Source organism: Phasianus colchicus, chromosome 1 (assembly GCF_987193195.1).
Source record: "Phasianus colchicus chromosome 1, bPhaCol1.hap1.1, whole genome shotgun sequence".
In the NCBI taxonomy this organism is placed as follows: domain Eukaryota; kingdom Metazoa; phylum Chordata; class Aves; order Galliformes; family Phasianidae; genus Phasianus; species Phasianus colchicus.
In genome coordinates, this window is record NC_143436.1 from 131250526 (window position 1) to 131269679 (window position 19154).

Genomic DNA, 19154 nt, shown 5'->3' on the forward strand with positions numbered 1-19154 from the left:
CTGAGGAAGCTCAATAGTCAGCCTTGAAACAAGGTAACGTTTTCAAGCAACTCAGCAGGTATTTCCAATGCTTTGTTATCCATTATTGGAGAATTTCTTAAGAATCACTTCATAAAACAAAACACCTCTGAATTTTTAGCCTGTTGCTCAAGCAGTAAATACTGGTCAAGCTGGACAAGTAAGAAAAACTACTCTCTATAAAAAACATTTGCATGAAGCACAGTCACACTCTCAGATCTAAAATATATACTTGAATTGTTCAGATCAAATAGAAATTCTTATCCAAGTGAGAGCTGAAGGAGCTCAGTGAGATGGGGGTTACTTTCACTTATGTAATGCAGAATAATTCAGGCAAAAAGAAAGGGGAGCCACTGTCATATAGGGAAGAGAGAGGGATGCTGCCAGAGGAGATTCCTACCTGCTGCCCAAACACTTCTTGGCAAGGAATGAGTAGCTCATTGGAGGCATCCCTCTCTTGAGGAATTTTGGATAATTAACTTGAATGTTTTTTTTTAAATCTAAGTGTGGTAGGTTGCATCTCACTCCAATATATTGAAAGAAGCAGGATAACATTTAAAGCAAAGGAAAATATCTGAAATACTTAAGTTACGTATTTCATCTATTTGGACCTCCTACTGTGTTGAGCATAAGTAGCAAATGTTCTTAAGCATAACAGTAACTTTTGAGTAACATTTCTCCTTTTTGGAGAAAGGATAATCACAGCTTTAAATATCTTATTTCTTGTGTACAGGAAAAATTACTCTGCATGACTTAAAGAGATGTAAGTTGACAAATGTGTTTTTTGATACCTTTTTCAACATTGAAAAATACCTCGACCATGAACAGAAGGATCAATTTTCTATTTTGCGGGTGAGTATGAATCTGTAAAATAAATAATAATAATCTTTCTAGGTACATGCTTAATCATTAATATAATAATCATTATAATTAGCATGTGATAATGATAATATAATTATCACTATAATTTTGTCTAACTCACAATGTGGTTGCTTAGGATAGTGAAGGTGAAAGTCCAGAGGTCTCTGACTGGGAGAAGTATGCTGCTGAAGAGTATGACATCTTGGTAGCAGAAGAGGCAGCAAGTGACCAGTGGAATGATGGGTAAGAATGCAACTTAGCTGGTACATGGCCTTTCTACTGTTGTAGAACCTCACCATCACTACTATCACTCATGCTATTTTTCTAGGCTAGTGTGTTGCCTGTGTTTAGCCATGTGCTCAGTGATGGAGGAAGGAGTAACTTAAGTGCTCTGATGAGTGGTGGCCCTGAACAGTCCATACTGAGACTGGTGCTGTTTAATATCATCACTGTTGACATAGACAGTGGGATTTCGTGCAACCTCAGCAAGTTTGTGGACTAAGCCAAGTTTTGTGGTGTAGTCAACGTGGAGGAGGGAAGGAATGCCATCCAGAGAGACTGATCTGCTTAAGAGGTGGGCTTGTGGAAACCTTATCGAGTTCAACAAGGCCAGGTTCAACAAGGAAGGTCCTGCTCTAGGGCTGAGGCAATCCCAAGCACAAATATAGGCTAGATGATGGGTGGAATGAAAGTGTCTCTTCAGAGAAGGCTTAGTGGCATTGGTGGAGGGAAAACTTGACATGAGCCAGCGATGAAGTGCCCTCGCAGCCTAGAAAGCCAGCTGTATCTTGGGCCACATCATAAGATGTGTGGGGAGGGGGTAGAGGGAGGTGATTCTCCTTCCATATCCTTTGCCCTCATGAGACCCCAACTGCTTTCAGTTCTGGGAGTCCCAGCACAAGAAAGACATGGAGCTGTTGGTGCAGGTCCATTCCCCAAAGTGTTCACAGCCAGGTTGGATGAGGCCCTGGGCAGCAGTGGAAGGTGTCCCTGCCTGCAGCAGCGGACTGGGACAAGATTGTCTTTAAGGTCCCCTCCAACCCAAGCCATTCTGTGATGTATAGTATGTGAAAAGGGGAGAGCGTTTTTAAATTTCCTCTAGTATCTTGGAAAGGTGTGAAAGTTGTATTCCATGAAGAAACAAGAGCTTGGAAAGAGATGGGAATTTTGCATTTGGTTTGATAGTGTTTGAATAACTATCTTCTGAGTACGGGACAGACAGAGCCTACAAATAGTATCTGTGCTGTCCTTTATTTTTGATGACTGGAAAAGCTGTTGTCATCTCTCTGTATTGCTATGCAACAGGCGAATTAAAAATTTGAGATGTTAGCATTTATTTAAAGCAAGTCCTTCTCTGAAAGATAGCATTCTATAAGAATTAATTCTATAAATTAAAGGGTTGCATGTCAACATGGTCATTTTGGTAGAATATATGTATTTTCCAAACCCTTTTTTTCAAATGCATAATTTAGTAAAGCAACTCTTAGAGTGAGTTTTGGTTCCTATTTTGTAGGTTTCAACGATTTTGGGAAGGGCAAAATAATGTTTTCTAAAGGGAGGGGGTGACTCAAACTGTTTTTTACTCAGCCTGATCTTTAGCTGGTGTTATTACAAAGTGTTAGGTTTAGCAGGAATGTTACTGAAACTGGGTTAATAGATTTGTCTATGAAGCTATTCAACGGAATCACATTCACAAGTGAAAACGTTTCTTTCCTCCTGCTTCTGATGCTCTTGCTGCTCTTTAGGGCAGTTTGTTTAGGAGGTTGTGGATGGACTCGATGACCTTCAAGGTCTTTTCCAACCTGAGCAATTCTGTGATTCTATTATTCTACTCTGTTAGTATTCATGATGGATTTCTAGTGATTAACATTTTTTGCACTGTCATTCTCTGAGAGAATGCTTCTCCTTATCACTGCATAATACCATTATAAGTCAAATTTGAAGAATGCAGCAGGAAACAGGTTTCGTGCTGGATAGATACTGCAGTGTCTAAAGCCTGTTTGTTGCCTAATCTTGTTGAGTAGATGGAAATAATCCCACGTTGGGCTGAGATTCAGTAGTACTTGGGGAAATGTACATGAACTGTACTTGGCCTAGCCCAGGAAATGGTCCATTCTTTGATCACAGAATCACAGAAACACCAAGGTTGGAAAAGACCTACAAGATCACTCAGTCCAACCACCCATCTTTTTCCAATGCTACATTCACTAACATTAGTTACACACTTAGTTATCCACCATGATCAGCAGGTGGTTATCAGTAAACAGTCAGCTTTTGTTTTCCTGCTTCTTGTTTCCTTTCACTTCCTTGTACTCATGACTGCTTCATTAGGCACTTCCTAACATATCCAAACTTTGTCACCTGTTTTTAGATATGAAGCTGAACTGAATCCTGTAGACCATCAGAAGGCCAACGTCCTGAAGTATCAAATGGAAAAAAGACCGTTTTTTGAAATGCCTTCCCATCTGGCTGATGTAGACTTGGATGAATACGACTATGAAGAGGACTTTGAGTAGCGGTTGCAGTCATCACTTGCAGAAGAGAAGGGACAGTCTGCAGCAGGTCTGCTACACACCTATATGTTTCAGTGGGTTTTGGTTCCAGGAACTCAGCTTAGTTTTGTGCTAAAAGTATTTAATCACCAGACTACCTTTTACATAAAAGAAATGCATTTGTATGGAATGACGAAACTTTTTGTATTTATTCAATACTCTATAGTTTGTAAAAGAGATTAAAATATTTATTTACAGATGTTGCATAATTCCTTCTTGGAAGAATAACACTATTTGACTTAAATCTACTGTTTTTAAAAGAACTCTGTAATTCTAAGTTGACGTGTGGTGCACTGACCATCTCCATCCCTTATGTAAATAGGTATTCCTGTACTGCTGGGAGGTGAGGAGGCGATGCATACCTGGCTGGCAATGCGTCTTTGCTCATACAGGTTCTAGGGCTTTTCTGCCTTGCCAAGGAAGAGACGTTACTGTGAGCACAGGATTCGTCTCTTTCTTACAGATAGTTTCACTGGACAAGCTGAGCGTTTTGGTGCATAAGGAAAACTAATGCCAGAAACAAGTTGCTTCTCTCTCTTCTCCGAGTAGTCCTTATTTGCCTCAACTTTAACTTTGCTTGGCCTTTTAAACTTCAGTGTTTTCACTGACATTCATTATAAAAAGACGATTTAATAGTGAAGTCTGTTCGTGTTCATACTTGATCCAAAATGAGAGTGTTTGAATTCTTGTAGAAGGAACCAATTTTTTAAAAAATCCTTTGTATAAATGTTACCTGATCAGTGATGTGCACTAATTTGTTGTGGGCATTCAGTGCTTTTGTCTGTCCTCCCCTTCAGTTGTTTGCTATTGACACATTCCATGGATATTCATTCAGTGTCACAGCAGCTTGAAATTGTTGCCTCACTGTTAAACAGATTTTGTTGGGAAAAAAAAAAAATGGACAGAAAGATGTAAGTTATTTTTTGGTTGCAGTGTAGATGTTTTAAAATGTTTTAAAATCATGTTTGTATTTGCAAATAAAGATTTTCATACGTGTAATGTAACAGTTCTAATTAATGCTATGTTCTACATATATTTAAATGGTTCTTTTAATAAGAAGTTAAGGTATTAGGGGTTACAAATGTATGCAGTCTGGTTAGATAATTACACCAACCTGCATATTCAGAGCAATTGAGCTCAAGCAGCCTTTTTCATCCCAAAGGCAGTGATGCTGAACAGCTGGATGTGGGACAGAGAGATGTGCTCCCTGTAATTTTGGGGTTTAAAACAGTAAAGAACACCAGACAAAAGGTTTATGCTCTGTTCCCTGAAGTTGCCATGCGGAAGAGCTCTTTTAGAAGATAACGCTGAACTTGTTTTGCTATTCAGAGAATACAGCATTCTGCTTTGCTCTGCTTGAAATCCTTCAGCTGGAAGCCAGTTTCTTACAACCACTTGTCCACAGGCACCTACAGCAACAGCCTCTTTTACCACATTTCTCCACCAAACAGCACTATTTTCTCTGCAAAGGCTGTAGCATGGTAGCTATTATTGCTACCTTGTGGTTAATGAATTGCCTCTTTCTTAATCCCTGCTCTCAATTACACTTCTGCTATCCAGTCCCCTCTTTTCCTGATAGTCTAATGGAGCAAATCATGGCATCACAGTAGAAATGCCTTTTCTTGCAATACCCAGAAAGATTATTGTACTTTCCTCCAGAAGGAATATTTCCATTCCACATACTTTCTTATGACTTTAAGAGCATTTCCCTGCTTGATGAGGCATGAGCTTTGTGTTGCTACTGTACCTGCAGTACCCATGAATAGCAATGGTTAATGTGGTTTATTTTACACAGTTACAATCCAAAATATATAGAGAGAGTACATCATATATTTATAAAAAAAAAATAAAGCTGATGGATTAACGGAGCATACAGTTCTACAGTACAGCAAAGCAGCAAAAAAAAATCCCCAGCCTCCTCCCTCCAACCAACTCGTGTAAAGATCATTTCCAAACTCTTAACGGAAACATGATGATGAATGGTCGTATTTACAGCCTATTTACATTATCTTTTCACGCTTTTCATTTTCCAAGTAAATACCACATGATTACAGTGTATGGAGAATTTATTCCAGAGGAAAATACTCAGCTGGTCCGCTGTTGTTTTCTTTGTTGCTACAAGTCTTGAATCAAGTCTCTTGAGCACATGCCCTCATCCCCACAGGCAACAAACGCCATTTCTGTAAGCACTGGCATTCAGGAATATTTTCAGATGATTGGGTCCAAGTCACCTGGCATCACCCCGCAGGCTCTTTTCTCCCTATGCTGTGATTGTGTACAAGGAGATGATACACACTTATCCAGTCATCCTGGGCACCCCAGAAGGTAAGGAGTGCATCAGCAGAACAATAAATAGATGAGATCAGAGCCAGGGCAGAGTCTTCAAGTCAGAGTATGTTAGTACCCTGATTCCAATACTTGGATTGGAATTTCTTCCAAGACCACATGGAAGTCAAGGATGAAGTTGAGTAATGATGTTCACAGCTCTCCCACCCTTGAAGCACACCACCCATCACACCAGGAATCCCCATAACCAGCAGTGCGGAGAATTCAACCACAGTGCTAGAAACTGGCACAGGGTGGGTGCCTACAGGGGGGGACTTGACCTGACACACATCTCCTGCTGCCTTGCTTGATGCCATTGCAACCACACTGTTGAGTTTTACAATTTGAAGAACGAAACGGTACCATGTTCTTCATTTCTCTTCATCTTCTCAGTTTGTTAATTGTCCTATACCAGAAGAAAAAATAAAAGTCAGTCTCACACTATCAAGAAAACATCACATAGGGGCACATAAAGAATGAGAAAAAAAACAAAGCTTCCAAACATTTAGTGATGTGTCCACTGATATAATTAATTTCTTTTGTTATCTATCTTCAGTAGAGCTGCTCCAGGCCCATTGCCTAAGCAAATATTTTTACATTTGAGCAAAGCCTACTACTTTTTCTTCCAGTTGAAGTCAGTCAGTCCACTACTCAGATATGAGGTGAAATCATTAACTTAAAAGAACACCTCATTTAAAAAGTAAACCATCAGCCAAGGTCTTTGAATGCAGCTGTTGTTAGACCCCAGATAGCCACTAGAAATCAAGGGGTTACCTGAATCACTACCAAAAACTCAGTGAAACACTATTTGCATTGTATCAAAAGTTCAGAGAGCAGAGGGAAATGCAAGAGAAAAAAATTGAAGGAAATGCTCAGCCCTTGCAACAGCTGACACAGCAAACCTTCAGAGGAAGGAAGGGCAGTGACCAGCTGCAGCCCAAGAAGCCTCATACCCTCTCTTTTCTTCCCCTTTCATTCCAGTTACTGCTGCAAGACCCATGGTGTACAACAGCCTACTTGAGTCCATGCACTCCACCGTCCCATGTCTTTCACTGCCCCAAATACTCATTCCTCAGCTAAGCTGAAACCCAGACAGGCAGCTGCAGTTTGGCTACACTCTCCTACCCGATCCCAGAGGCACAGTGCCCTCAGGATAAACTCCAAGCTACACTAGCTGCCACTCAGCCCACAATACTTACATGCTTCCCTTTAAATCCCCAGCTGGTTTGGGGACAATCTAGTTTCAATAACAACTCCAAATGGAAAAGGGTAAAAAGCAAAGAACAGCCCTGGGCTGATCCCAAGTTGTTGGGATTTTTTTGGTTTTTTGGTTTTTGTTTTATCTGAAAAGCACAATGCAAACACAATTTTTGAAACAGATATCATTTCTTACAGGCCTATGGCAGTACTATCTCTGCAAGCTATCAGTAATATGAAGCATGAAGCACTGCAGCAAAGGGCTCCTAATATGGTTTTAAACAGAGACAGGGGAGGTTTAGGTTAGATATTAGGAGGAAGTTTTTTATACAAAGGGTGGTGACACACTGGAACATTTTACCCAAGGAGGCTGTGGATGCCCCATCCCTGGAGGCATTCAAGGCCAGGCTGGATGTGGCTCTGAGCAGCCTGGTCTGGTGGTTGGTGACCCTGCCATTCTATGATAATTAAAAGCTTCACAATATGGGAAAAGGAAACAGGATCTTCTCATAATCCCACCAACCTGGTCTTCAAAGTATCTAAGGATGCCCACATGCTGCAGTACCAATTGCTTCAGAAACACAAATAGATGTCCTGAAGAAGGAGACCTCAGATACAGCAGGAAGGGAAGTGGGGAGAACCCCTTTTCTCAGCCAGCAAGGGGCCACAAGAAGAGCACGAGAGCTCACAAGGTGGTTATTCACAAGGTTCTGAACTCTTCTTCCTCCACCCCACATAGTGCTGTGTGCAGCACTGGAAAACAATCCAAAATTACCTGTTCTGCACCAACCACATCAATATCAACATCTTCACTTGTGTCTTCTGCCTGTCCCTTCACTGAGACATCTTCTGTCTTAATCTCATCTTTGCTGGGGTGGGGAAAAAAAAAAAAGAAAAAAACTTTATCATAAGAAACACTTTAAGAGAGATTTCACATTGCATAAATTTGATTAAGGCAGCTCTGTGACATCAGGGGACAATCGAGCTAAAGGAGCAAATGTAGAGATTGGTCTGAGGAAACAAAACACGCAAGCCAAAGGGCACACAGTCTGCTCCCTTTGCCCACAGAAGGATTACAAAAAACTTAAGGAGAGGCGGTTACAGAAACTCCAGCTATCGATGCTAGGACAAATGAAAGAGCTCCTAAGACATAAAACTCTTACCTGCGTCTCCTCTGCAGACCTCCTGGACAACGCAATGGCAAACGTTCCTTCAAGTGCTTCTCTTGAGATTTCAGCCTCTTTCTGCTTCTCCCTCCTGCAGAGGTAAGCTGGGAAGCACGCTCTAAGGCTGCTTCTTGGCTTGCTGCTTCAGTATGGCTGGTTTCAGGCAAAGACCCTGGAAGAGAGTGAGCTATTCTTCAGCCTCACCCTTGGAGGTCACACAATGGACATTTCTGACAGCACTGTCTCCCACTACTGGGAAGCAATAGAGGCCAAGCTCAAGGGAATATCTGGAGCAAAGCATCCACTGATTTCATTTTCCCACTCATCATTTTTGCAATTTAGATTTCTCATCGTGGCCCCAGTCTTAAGTGCTATCAGTACCCTTGGATCTGTATCACCCTCAAGAAAGAAGGGCCTCTAGGACATAAAGGAACAAGATTTTTGAAGGCAGACCACTGAAAAAATCTGAGAAAGGATGAGATAAACTTAAGGTCATTCTGGAAAATTCCCTTTCCTGCCCATATTACACGTCCAAAGCACTTAGCACTTTTACTGGCAATTGTTTTCATTATGGATTTACTACATTTAATTAATCCCTAACATAAGTGTGCAAGAAATATCTCTTTACAGACTGGAAGTCGATGAGAGCAGCCCACCTAAGTACAATTCTTTGGAATAGAAATAGAATCCTAGTTTAGAAGGCAAGGTCCCCCAGGAATTCAACAGAGAACAATTTGGCCCAGATCATCTGGGGAACCAAACTCTGGAAACACCTCTCATAACCATGTGCAGGGCCTAAAGCAGCAATGCCCTTAATAGCTGAAAGCAATGAACCAAGTCCCAGTAGCACAGACCTCAGTACAGAGAATTCACAGTTATCATGTAAGGTCTCCCAGGCCATCCAACCTTCTCCCATTCAGTGACCGAGAGACCTTCAGCAACAATAAAGCTGAAGGCAAAAGCCAACAGTTCCAACTGGAAAGTCCATAAATATCCAACAAAATGTGGAACTGCTAATGCAAAGCATGAAGTGCATTTTAGCTGTGTTTATTTTGTCCCAGCAAATTCAGAACAGTCAGTTTTCATACCGTTAGATAATTTCCTTTTAAAAGGCAATGCCTTCGATGTGCCCACGGGAGGCCATTCTCCCGAGCTGCCAAGGATGGAGCTCTCCTCATCTTCATTTGCCAACAAGGAGTTTCTGTACAAAATCAATGGCTGCCATTTGTCTCGGCTGCAAGGCAGTGGTTCTACTACATACCTCTGCAAGTAGTCATACCTAGAAAAAAAACAAAAACAAGTGTAAGAATACTCAGTATTTTTTCACTCAATATCTACACAGGGTATTGCTAGGATGGCGTTTTCCTTTCCCTGTCAAAGGTGCAGACAAAACCGTCAAGGGAGAAAATGAAAGAGCATCCCTTTCCTTATTTCTGCTAATCATAGACATCTCTAAAATATGTGAATATTGAAAGTGCAAATGCCTTCTTCCTTGATTTCCAGGAATTACAGAATTGCATCAGTCTCCAAAAAGAAATTCCCTTGTACAAAGTCATTGCCAATTGCTGCTGCCAGGAGCAGCGTGAACAGATCAGGGCTCTGAGAGGGCACACCACTGCTCCTGGTTGCCCTTTTCTGCCCCAAGGACTGCAGCACACAGATCATCTCAGGTGATGGCAGGATGGTACTTTTGCTAAGAGTGACTGTTTAGTCAATTACTTTTTCTTTTAACGAACAACCAAAAAAAACTATTTCTCTGTAATATCATACCAAACTCCATCCAATTCTCTTTGGTTCACAATATAATTCGAAGTGTCTGAAAACAGCAGTTGGCACCTTTGTAATCATGACAACAAACAGGCTGCAGAAACCATTGCTTCCAATCCTCTTTCTGCCTGAGTCAATCCATAGACATGATGCTGGCCCTCCTCCCAGGAGAATAATCACCAAGCTACCACCTCTTCTGGAGCAAAGAGGTCTCCTTCATTCTTTTTGAAAAAATGTCCTTTGTCAGGATGCTTCTGACAAAGTCTTTCTGACTTTTCTGGCCCGAGGAGGCTGTGGATGCCCCATCCCTGGAGGCATTCAAGGCCAGGCTGGATGTGGCTCTGGGCAGCCTGGTCTGGTGGTTGGCGACCCTGCACGTAGCAGGGGGGTTGAAACTAGATGATCATTGTGGTCTTTTTCAATGCAGGCTGTTCTATGATTCTATGATGATCCATTTCTGTATCATAACAATAGGAAAAGAAAACCAAAGTCTGACTCAGACTGAAACTGGACATTCACTACATTTCAGCTACAGCTCATCACTTGGAAATCAAGCCCAGTGTGGCTAAAACAGACCCCACATTAGCAAATACCAACAATGACAGTTTTAACACCAGCCCGTACAGTACATTATTCTTCCTCTGATTAAGAGCGTGGCCTGGAAAATATCAGACATTTCATTTGCTTTGCAAAAACAAACAGAATTGGTACTGTGAGGTTAGGGTAAGCGCCGACTCCAAAACAATTACAGTCATGAGGGCCCCAGGAATCAAGAAACCCTGGTAATGGAATTTGTCAGTTTCAAACAAGCATGGATTGTAACTACTGTTTAGGGGTCTAATCCAACTCCTGTCCGTGTCAATAGAAAGACTCCTACTGATTCAGAATCAGGACCTTCATGCTGCTTGTTATTCAATAACTCATTTCTTGTGTGCGTCTTGTGGCACAGACCAAACGACAAGTTTGATATTTCATGGCCTGGGCAATTACAGACAGCGGAGGTTAAAATCCATTTACTTTGCTGGTGTTGAAATATTCTCCTTTCTAACAAATGCCCGTATTCTGCATCCCATCTGTTAAAGGTACGTTCACATATGTTAATATACAAACCTGGACATCAAACCTATGATTAATAATAAAAATGAAAGTAACCAGATGTTTATTTCTAAAAGTTAATGTTGACCCAAAACATTCCGTCCAGTAATTTATGATGCAGCTAAACCTAAATATTTCTAAGTGGAAATACAATCTCCAGCCCCTGCAAGGCGTTTTAGGCCTCCCAGAATAGAAATCGTTACTCCAGAAAAAATAGCCTGAAAGTATTTGTGGATAAAATTCCAATTTCCCCCTTTGTGATTTTATTGTTTCTCATTTGTTCCCAGCAGCAGTGGGTGAGTCTGAGGCAATAAGGACTAAAACTCAAGGAGCATTCCCTGCTCAGTTTTATATATCCCACAGAAGTTTTCAATAACTAAACCTACTTGAGTGGATAGAATACATTCAGGGATATACTTGTAGAATATATCCACTGGTCAAGAAGTTAAATATAGCTATAGGAAAAAAATAATAAGGATACGACCCACATTAATGATGAATTCTTTTCCCCTTGTTTAATTGAAAATAGCACTCCTTGGAGGTAAATGAAATCACAGTTTTCAAAGATGGGTTAACAGAAATCTACTTATTGCACAAGTATCACCACACAGATGATCACAGACCTTTCAAATCCAGGCAACACGGACAGAGAGACACTCCGAAACCAATTGTAGTCTTTGATCTCAAAGACACTCTCTGAGAAAACTGCATGAACAAAAAGGATAATCCACAGGTGGTGAAACTTCCACTTTAGACTTAGAGAATTGTAACCAATATATGCCAAAGATTTTTTGGCTCTTTCTGCATTTAATGTTTGAATCACTTTTTTTAAAATGTGTTGTCTGGGTAGCTGGCGATTGGCAATTAATTTTATTTGTCATGTAAAGTAACAGAAAATTTTACATTTTACCACTTCTGACGCCTGTTATATAAACCTTGTTGAAGACTCCAATGGAAGTTAATCTCCAATTTCAGACAAAGTGACACAGGAACAAAGAAGTTACATGGAACTCAGCAAGATGAACACTGGAGTAATTTACTAAGACATTCAAAAAGGCAGACATGTCTTAATGCTTCATCTTACTCGCCCACATCTTCAAATGTGCTCTCAGAAAAATGGAAGTACCTGTCATATATTTGGAAAGAGGTATTAGAGTGCCTTGTAAATATAGGATTGAAGTGCAGAGATCCAAGATAAGCAGCACTGACCAGAGAAGCAATGACAAAGATCAAAAATAAGGAAGTTACTTCCTTGCCAAAAATGACTGCTGTTAAGACAGCCAAAGGCAGTAACACCTCTCTGTTCAGGCCCTGTAATACCAAAGTAATAATACTATTCTTATATTATATTTAAATACATAAACCAATGTACAACACAGGGGGCCACCTGGATCAGGGCCTACCTCCTTGTAAACAGTAAATTCTCAAGTTTAAATATCTCCATTACTAATAGAATCATGTGTATTTCCATTCCATGGAACTCATGATTCAGTCCTGAGCCTGTGGAATTTGACTGTTACAATGCAATGATCCAGGTTTTACCTCATTCTCAATATTTTCTGTTTCGTTTCTCAGAAAAGCCTTCTTGCCCCTACACTAGCAAGCTGCAAATCTCTGCCACTGTCTTTCCCTTAGAAGAACTGCCACATGTGTCACAACCATGCCTGAAAGAGTTCGTGAATGGATACTGCACCTTCAAAAGTAAGTACTACAAAAGCTACTATAAAGTTCTATGAGTGTCTCTAAAACCAAGAGCTGCAAGGGCAAATTGATTTCAGAAGTTCTCTGAAAAGCCCTTGAGCAATTTCTCCAGCACTGAATCACTGAAGTTCAAGTACCCCGAGTACAGACAGACAAAACACAACCTGTGCGTGACAGTGAATGAGATCTTAACTTACACTACTCTTTTGTCAGGCTTTAGCAGCTTATTGGAAAATTCACTGATGATTAACAGAAAGCTTAAGTTAGGAGGCAAGCATTTCCCATCTGTTCCAGTAGCTCCTTGAAAGGCAAATTCAATCCCCTCCCTATTAAAAGAAAACAAAAATTGAGTGAGAATCAAGTAATAATATAAAAAAACTAACAAACTCAATGGTCATGGATAAAGCCATGCTACATGGCACATACTTGTGTATCATGGCAACAGATTCTCTAGATTTCAGCTGGTCCCAGCCAAACGTTAGCGAAAATCGCCGTGCAAGTTCTTTCATATTTGTGAAGGAAGCAGAAGACAAGTCCGCACCAGTACTGCTGTCTTGGCTTTCTGCATATGTCTGAAACAGCTGCAAAAGAAATCCCAGATCAGCAACCACATGTAATCCTACAGCCAAACAAAGCTTCAAGAGAACACAGAGAGATGCATGCCAAGCAACGATTAGCTTACACAGACAGAAGCCTTACAAAAGAGCAGGTAAATCATATATTCCAACAGTACACAACTGCAACAAGCACCAGGAACTCATTCAAAAAAGTGCTGCTCTGTCTGATAGGCACAAATTTACAAAACAACAGGTAAAAAAATATATGTATATAAAGAGAATCAATTCCTGAAGGTGATGGCCCCACCAACATCATCTCCTATTGTTGAGTCTTCCAAATCAAGCCCAAAAGGACTATTTGCCTGAGTTTTCAGAGTATCGGAATGCAAATATGGCACACAAGTTTGGTGGCAGCACAGACCAATTTCCAAGAGTGAGACTGGGTCAAAAGCAAGTCTCAAGTCCAATTTCTACATTTTGGTGTTTGCTTTTTTTTCCCCCAATACTACATGGAGGTAGCTTGTTCCACTCAACCTGTTAACTTTCAAGGTCAAGCAAAGGCTAGAAATGGTCTGTTGCCTATGTGATACATAAACACAAAGTCCCGACTGTGTCAGCAGAATATATGTAGCCAAATGCTGCTTAGCTTTATCTGGAATCGGATTTCAGGGGCTGGTTCATAGATCTAAGCCCCTGGCAACGTGTGTGAAATAAGCAAAGCTCAAGTATCAGCACCCCCCGGGAGGAGCCTGCTCTGTGGCTTACAGCACAACCCCAAGCTAGTAGCAGTTCTGGTCATGGGCAGAGCTGGCAAAAGCAGCTGCTAAAATAGCTGACTGGTCTCATCAGTTAGCAGCTGCAGAACTCTTCAAAAGAGCTGAGCCCCACTCCCTTCCATGAAAAAATAGTGGAAGTACTGGAGCTTAGAGCTGGCCAGCCACAAACACATATGCTGTTCTTCAAATTCAGTAGGAATTAAGGTAGTCAGTAAAACACAGAATAATATCCTTAACCTTTGTTAGGGTTAAGAGATGTCTACCATGTCCCAAGAAAGGCTCCGTGATCTCAAAGATTACACCAATTCTTAACACGCTACACCTTTCAAGATTAAAACCAAAACAAAAATACACATTTTATAACAGGTGCAATGATCTGAAAAGAGTTTAAGATGTGCAAAAACACCTATGAAAAAAAAGCAAGGCCAAGGAAACAATTTCTTCCACCAGGCTTTCTGTTTAATTTGAAAAATTATGGCAAAGTAGGCAAAAAATGCTGATATGAATGCAGCTGTCATAAAGAACCCCCACAATCCTCTTGTTTAATAAACTTACCTGCTGCAGACAGAGAATCAGTGTTTTGGCACTCTGAATTTTGTTATTATGCCTTGTCCTGCTTAAGGTTTCTTTAATTATGTCTCCAAAATCATTGTAGGTCTATTAACAACAATAAAACAAATGAGAATTATAATTTCCTTATCACAGTGCTGAGAATACATAAAATACACAACTGTGTTCATGTCACACAAGTTTATCAAACACTCCCAATATCAGAACACCCAAGCTTTAAACAAAAAATCAAAACTGGACTTTACTACTATTTCATGCATAAAACAAAAGTATGCTCCTTTAGGAGTAATGTAAAAAACAGCAACTGTTGTTACAAAAGAACAAAACCTCCTCAGGAGAATAACAGACAGTTTTATACATCTAAACAGTGCTTGCTCAGTGAAGATCAATATCCATATTCAGGTATTCCAATGTCCTGTTAGTTGACTCAAGGCAGCTGCCCACTCTGGCCTGTTCTTAGCTCTCCTGAAACACACCTCAGAGCAGCTGAAGCTCTACCAGCTGCCTAAGCACACGAAATCCAGGCCATCTGAATGTGAACTGTGTGTGCTGTATGAAGTATGTTGATCACTTCAGCGTCAGACACTCCCTAGCCACAGTCTGCTTCTCTGTAATGGCCCCTTTGGAGAAACCAAGGAGCAGATGTTCATACAGATACACTCTCTACTGAATTTTCAGTTCTTTGTCTGCAGTGATGGACCTCTGCAGAGCAAAAAGGAGAGTCTGTTTCAATCTTGCTTGATTTTATAGCCCTTCTGTGATTACACAAGGGTTCGGAGCCATAGCACTATTAACCCCACATCTTTCACAAACAGCAGAGTCACTTTCAAGCGCTGAAATGCACTGATAGAGAAAGCAACCTTATATAAAACATCACCTTCACATAATGCTTATAGATCTCAGCAGCTGCAGTCATCTCCACCACATTATACACTATTAGCTTGCAATATGCCGCAAGAAGACTCCGCTTTTTGTGCAAGTTGTCAAATTTGCAGCTCTTGTCCTTTCTCTCCTCCTCTTCTGTCAGGCCTAGGGAAACAGAAGCACTGAAGCTTTGTTCTACTACTTTATTGAAGGTAGCTCAATTTTAATAACCAACTTTCATCTGAATAGCACAGACTCAGCTGTTCAGCCAACATGCTAAGCAACAGATGCTAGCGCTCATTTCTGTGTATGTCAGAAAACACAGGTTTTCATTTCCACTTCAAAGTTTGCAGCTGATGACAGTGAAAGCAAGTTATTTGCACCATCTTCTGCTCTGATCTTCATAGGGATTCTCACTTCCACAAGTCAGAATCTCCTTGTACAACAATGCTCACAGCTAGAGAACAGAACCAAACACACTGCAAAATAAAAGGCACAAATACAAAAAAATGGAAGAGAGCAGATGTACTGTAACCACGTTTTTTGTTTTTGCTTTCCTTAGAACAACACAGATGCTAGAAAGCCAACATTTAAGCAATCTCACTTCACTGTGAATAAATTAAGCCTCTGCAACATGAGGTAACTCCTTGCTGGACAATTTGTGGAAAGCAAATATTCTTAAAGTGTCTTCCAGCACAACTATGGAAATGTTTTGGGTGAGCTTCTGCAGCAGGAGAGCTGCAATACACTCCTTACTGCTGGGAATATAATCTACCAAGTGCCAAAAGGCTCCAGTCTTCGATCTATGATTCTGATGCACACCATTTCTGCTCCCAACATCACTGCAGGTCTGAAAACAAACATAAGTGACTGATCAGAAGTACCTGCAAATTTAAAGTTAAAACTAAAATGGACCAGCAGCCAGCTCTGCAAACATTCAAGCTCTACACATCCGCAGCACAACAAAATCACTTGTGCAAGAAGAAATCTGCAATGGCATGACAGGGAGGCTTTGAGGGGAGAACTGAGAAATTAAAAGCATTACACAAAACAGGTTTGAAACAGACCTCAGAAGGCCATTTAACCCAAAATAGGACAAACTATCAGTTTCCGATACATAACATTGGCAACTTGAAGCACAAATGACTTCAAAAGTCCCATGACCAGGATACTGCAAACTCTGAGCATCTTTTCTATTTTATCTCTACATTTGCCATTAAGGATTCTCTTCTAACATCCATCCCTCTTGCTGCAATTTTAGCCCAATGCTTCTTGTATATTCACTGTGACTTGGAATCTTGTGGTGCCTAAACTGAACAGAACTCCATGTGAACAGCTGAACAGGCCACATCAAAATCCACTAGTCCTTCACTCTGATAGCTTGATCAGAGTCCATGCATTGGCAGAGTTGTGCTGTAACACACTTCAAGGCTTCCCACAGAGATGGCTAACACCATCTCTGTCACCAAAGTCAAACACTCATTTCCAGCCATACGTGCATTACATCAGCCCTTTCTAGCTAGCAGTGAATTGGTGCTGATTTCCTGTGGTTGATCCACATCAGATACAAACCAGTTAATTTATATTAATTGAACAATATTATAAAGGGGCCAAGAAAAAAAAAAAATCAGCCCCCTTCCCAGGTATGTTAAGTGCAACCAACAAATAACAGCAAAAATGGTAGGGTCTCATCAGCAATGAAAATACCTAACCTTTGCTTCCCTCTTCTTCCTCCACAAAAACATGTTCCTGGATAAAGAAAAGCAGCTTTTCCTGAAGCGAAGTGCTGGGAAGGTAATCTAGAAGTCCTACTGCTTCTTCATTATTATTTGAATCTTGATGGCTCAAAATCAGCAGCCAGTCACAGAGAATCGTGAAGGCCTGGATCAAGCAAACAAAACCAATGAAAGATTTAGAGACCATGATACTTTTCATGCCAACTCCAATTTGCATCTTCAACAAACTCAACAGGTCAAAATCTGATTTCTACCCTACTTACCCCTCATAAGCTAAAGATCTCTGATTTCCCTAGCCTGTGATAAAATGCCACAGCTGAGCCCTTCCCAACCCATACCTTAGGATACAGTATACACAAGTACTGCACATGAACATCACCTAAAAATCTTCAAATTCCCCTGGATAGGAATAAGTATTCTATTACACCACAATATCTCTCTTTTTAACATGTGAATCATTGGGTAATTTCTCCAAATGTTTCATCTCTTACGTGATGTTCACAGCACGGCATTAAATGCAGTGATAGAAACCTGTACAGTGATCAGTCTGATCAGAAAAAAAAGTGATCATTAAAAGGCAAACTGAGTCATTCAGAATCAGGCCTTGATTCAGCAGATTCATGCAGACACATAGCTATATTTGACTAAAACACTAACTGTTGTAGCATTTTAATTAACATAACTTTAATTTTTGTCTCAAATAAATAGTTGAGGGTTGTTTATCTTAAAGAGCTTTTTCTCTGCTATGAGAGAAAAATATTCAAAAATTAGTAGAAGGAAATGCTGCTATGAAAAGAAAGAAAGGCATTTAAAGAAGGACTGAGCACAAATGTCAGTTAAGTAATATAAGAACACAGACCTTTTCTCTTACATCTTTGTCCTTATGGTGCAGGAAGTACATGCAAATCTCACTGAAACGCCTCAGCTCTCTTCTTAATGCCAAAAGAGTCTTCTAAAAATGTATGTAGGAAAAGTGACAAAGCAAAGATTTTAGAGACTATGTTTCAATAGAGAATTTTAGAACAAACAACAACTGCACTTTTATTTCCACTACTACTATTCGTTTAATAAAGCACAGCTGATGACATTATGAAAGAAGATGAAATCTCACAGAAGCAGCAGCCATGAATTTAAAAACTACATTTTGTTTTCAGGGACGATAACTAGAATAAAAAAAGTCAGTCCATAAAAATACATACTTTTTGCTCTCACTCTGGTACAGAAAAGTGACAGATAGTGGTACATGTGCATCTGCTACACTTGCTGAGGCTTGAGGTGTTCAGGAAGTCACAAAATTTGGTTCTCCACTTGTAGATCTAGTTGCTCTGATAGCGTTTAGCCCCTTACACAGCCCTCCAAGCAACTACAAGGTATGCAGAATGTACTTCAGCATATCCTTATGACACAGTGACAATGATTTCCACTTTACAGATAGGAGTGGAGTCATTCAAACTCTAATCCATCCCACCTAACTTTCCACACCCAGCATATGAGCTGCCTTCTGGAATTGCTCTTCTCTTTCCTTCTACTGACTTCAGAGGGAACTCAGTTTAACTACACTGCTAACTTTGGCACTCACGGACACCTCTATTACTTAAGACAGTGTACTTGATTTGCCCACAGCTACAAAAGACTTTCTGATCCTTCTCCAGGTCCCAGCTGCTGCACTGCACTGAGTTCAGGGCAATCAACAGAAGAGGAATGCCCTAACAGCAGACCTGGATCTAGTGCCATGCAAGTGTATCTTTATAAGAAGGGGGATCCATTCCAGAGCCTACTAAGAAAGAACAGAAGGGGAAGCAAAACATTGCCTTAACACCATTAGAGGAGAAGCAGGGAAGAAACAGTCCTGGGGCTGCTGCCCAGGAAACATTCTTTTTTGCTCTTGGAACTTCTCTCTCTGCCAATAACCAGATTTGGTCCTGCAGAGTGGGCCGTAACATTGTGCTTCCAATCAAAATCTACTCCC

The 19154-nt window shown here is 40.6% G+C and overlaps 2 protein-coding genes across 11 annotated transcripts in view; one reads left to right on the forward strand and one right to left on the reverse strand.

The window, feature by feature from the left end:
- PPP2R3B (protein phosphatase 2 regulatory subunit B''beta) overlaps nucleotides 1-4008 on the forward strand; it is a 48593-nt gene extending 44585 nt beyond the window's left edge. For 5 of the 6 annotated variants that reach the window (XM_090126382.1, XM_090126395.1, XM_031596162.2 and 2 more), the window contains 3 exons: nucleotides 752-870; nucleotides 1016-1122; nucleotides 3251-4008. In XM_090126382.1, coding sequence (XP_089982508.1) covers nucleotides 752-870; nucleotides 1016-1122; nucleotides 3251-3395 — 371 coding nt within the window. In that variant the 3' untranslated portion in view covers nucleotides 3396-4008. The remainder of the gene's footprint in view (nucleotides 1-751; nucleotides 871-1015; nucleotides 1123-3250) is intronic. The other variant, XM_031596163.2, reaches the window with a different exon arrangement.
- Nucleotides 4009-5194: 1186 nt separating this feature from the next.
- Nucleotides 5195-19154, reverse strand: part of LOC116230793 (cohesin subunit SA-2-like) — a 58383-nt gene continuing 44423 nt past the window's right edge. For 3 of the 5 annotated variants that reach the window (XM_031596161.2, XM_090126364.1, XM_031596160.2), the window contains 10 exons: nucleotides 18045-18137; nucleotides 17162-17330; nucleotides 15463-15614; nucleotides 14571-14672; nucleotides 13109-13263; nucleotides 12880-13008; nucleotides 9208-9398; nucleotides 8117-8291; nucleotides 7729-7822; nucleotides 5195-6162 (listed from right to left, as the gene is read on the reverse strand). In XM_031596161.2, coding sequence (XP_031452021.1) covers nucleotides 6154-6162; nucleotides 7729-7822; nucleotides 8117-8291; nucleotides 9208-9398; nucleotides 12880-13008; nucleotides 13109-13263; nucleotides 14571-14672; nucleotides 15463-15614; nucleotides 17162-17330; nucleotides 18045-18137 — 1269 coding nt within the window. In that variant the 3' untranslated portion in view covers nucleotides 5195-6153. Of the gene's footprint in view, nucleotides 6163-7728; nucleotides 7823-8116; nucleotides 8292-9207; nucleotides 9399-9424; nucleotides 12108-12879; nucleotides 13009-13108; nucleotides 13264-14570; nucleotides 14673-15462; nucleotides 15615-17161; nucleotides 17331-18044; nucleotides 18138-19154 lie in introns of those variants that run through there. The other 2 variants (XM_090126356.1, XM_090126371.1) reach the window with 2 other exon arrangements.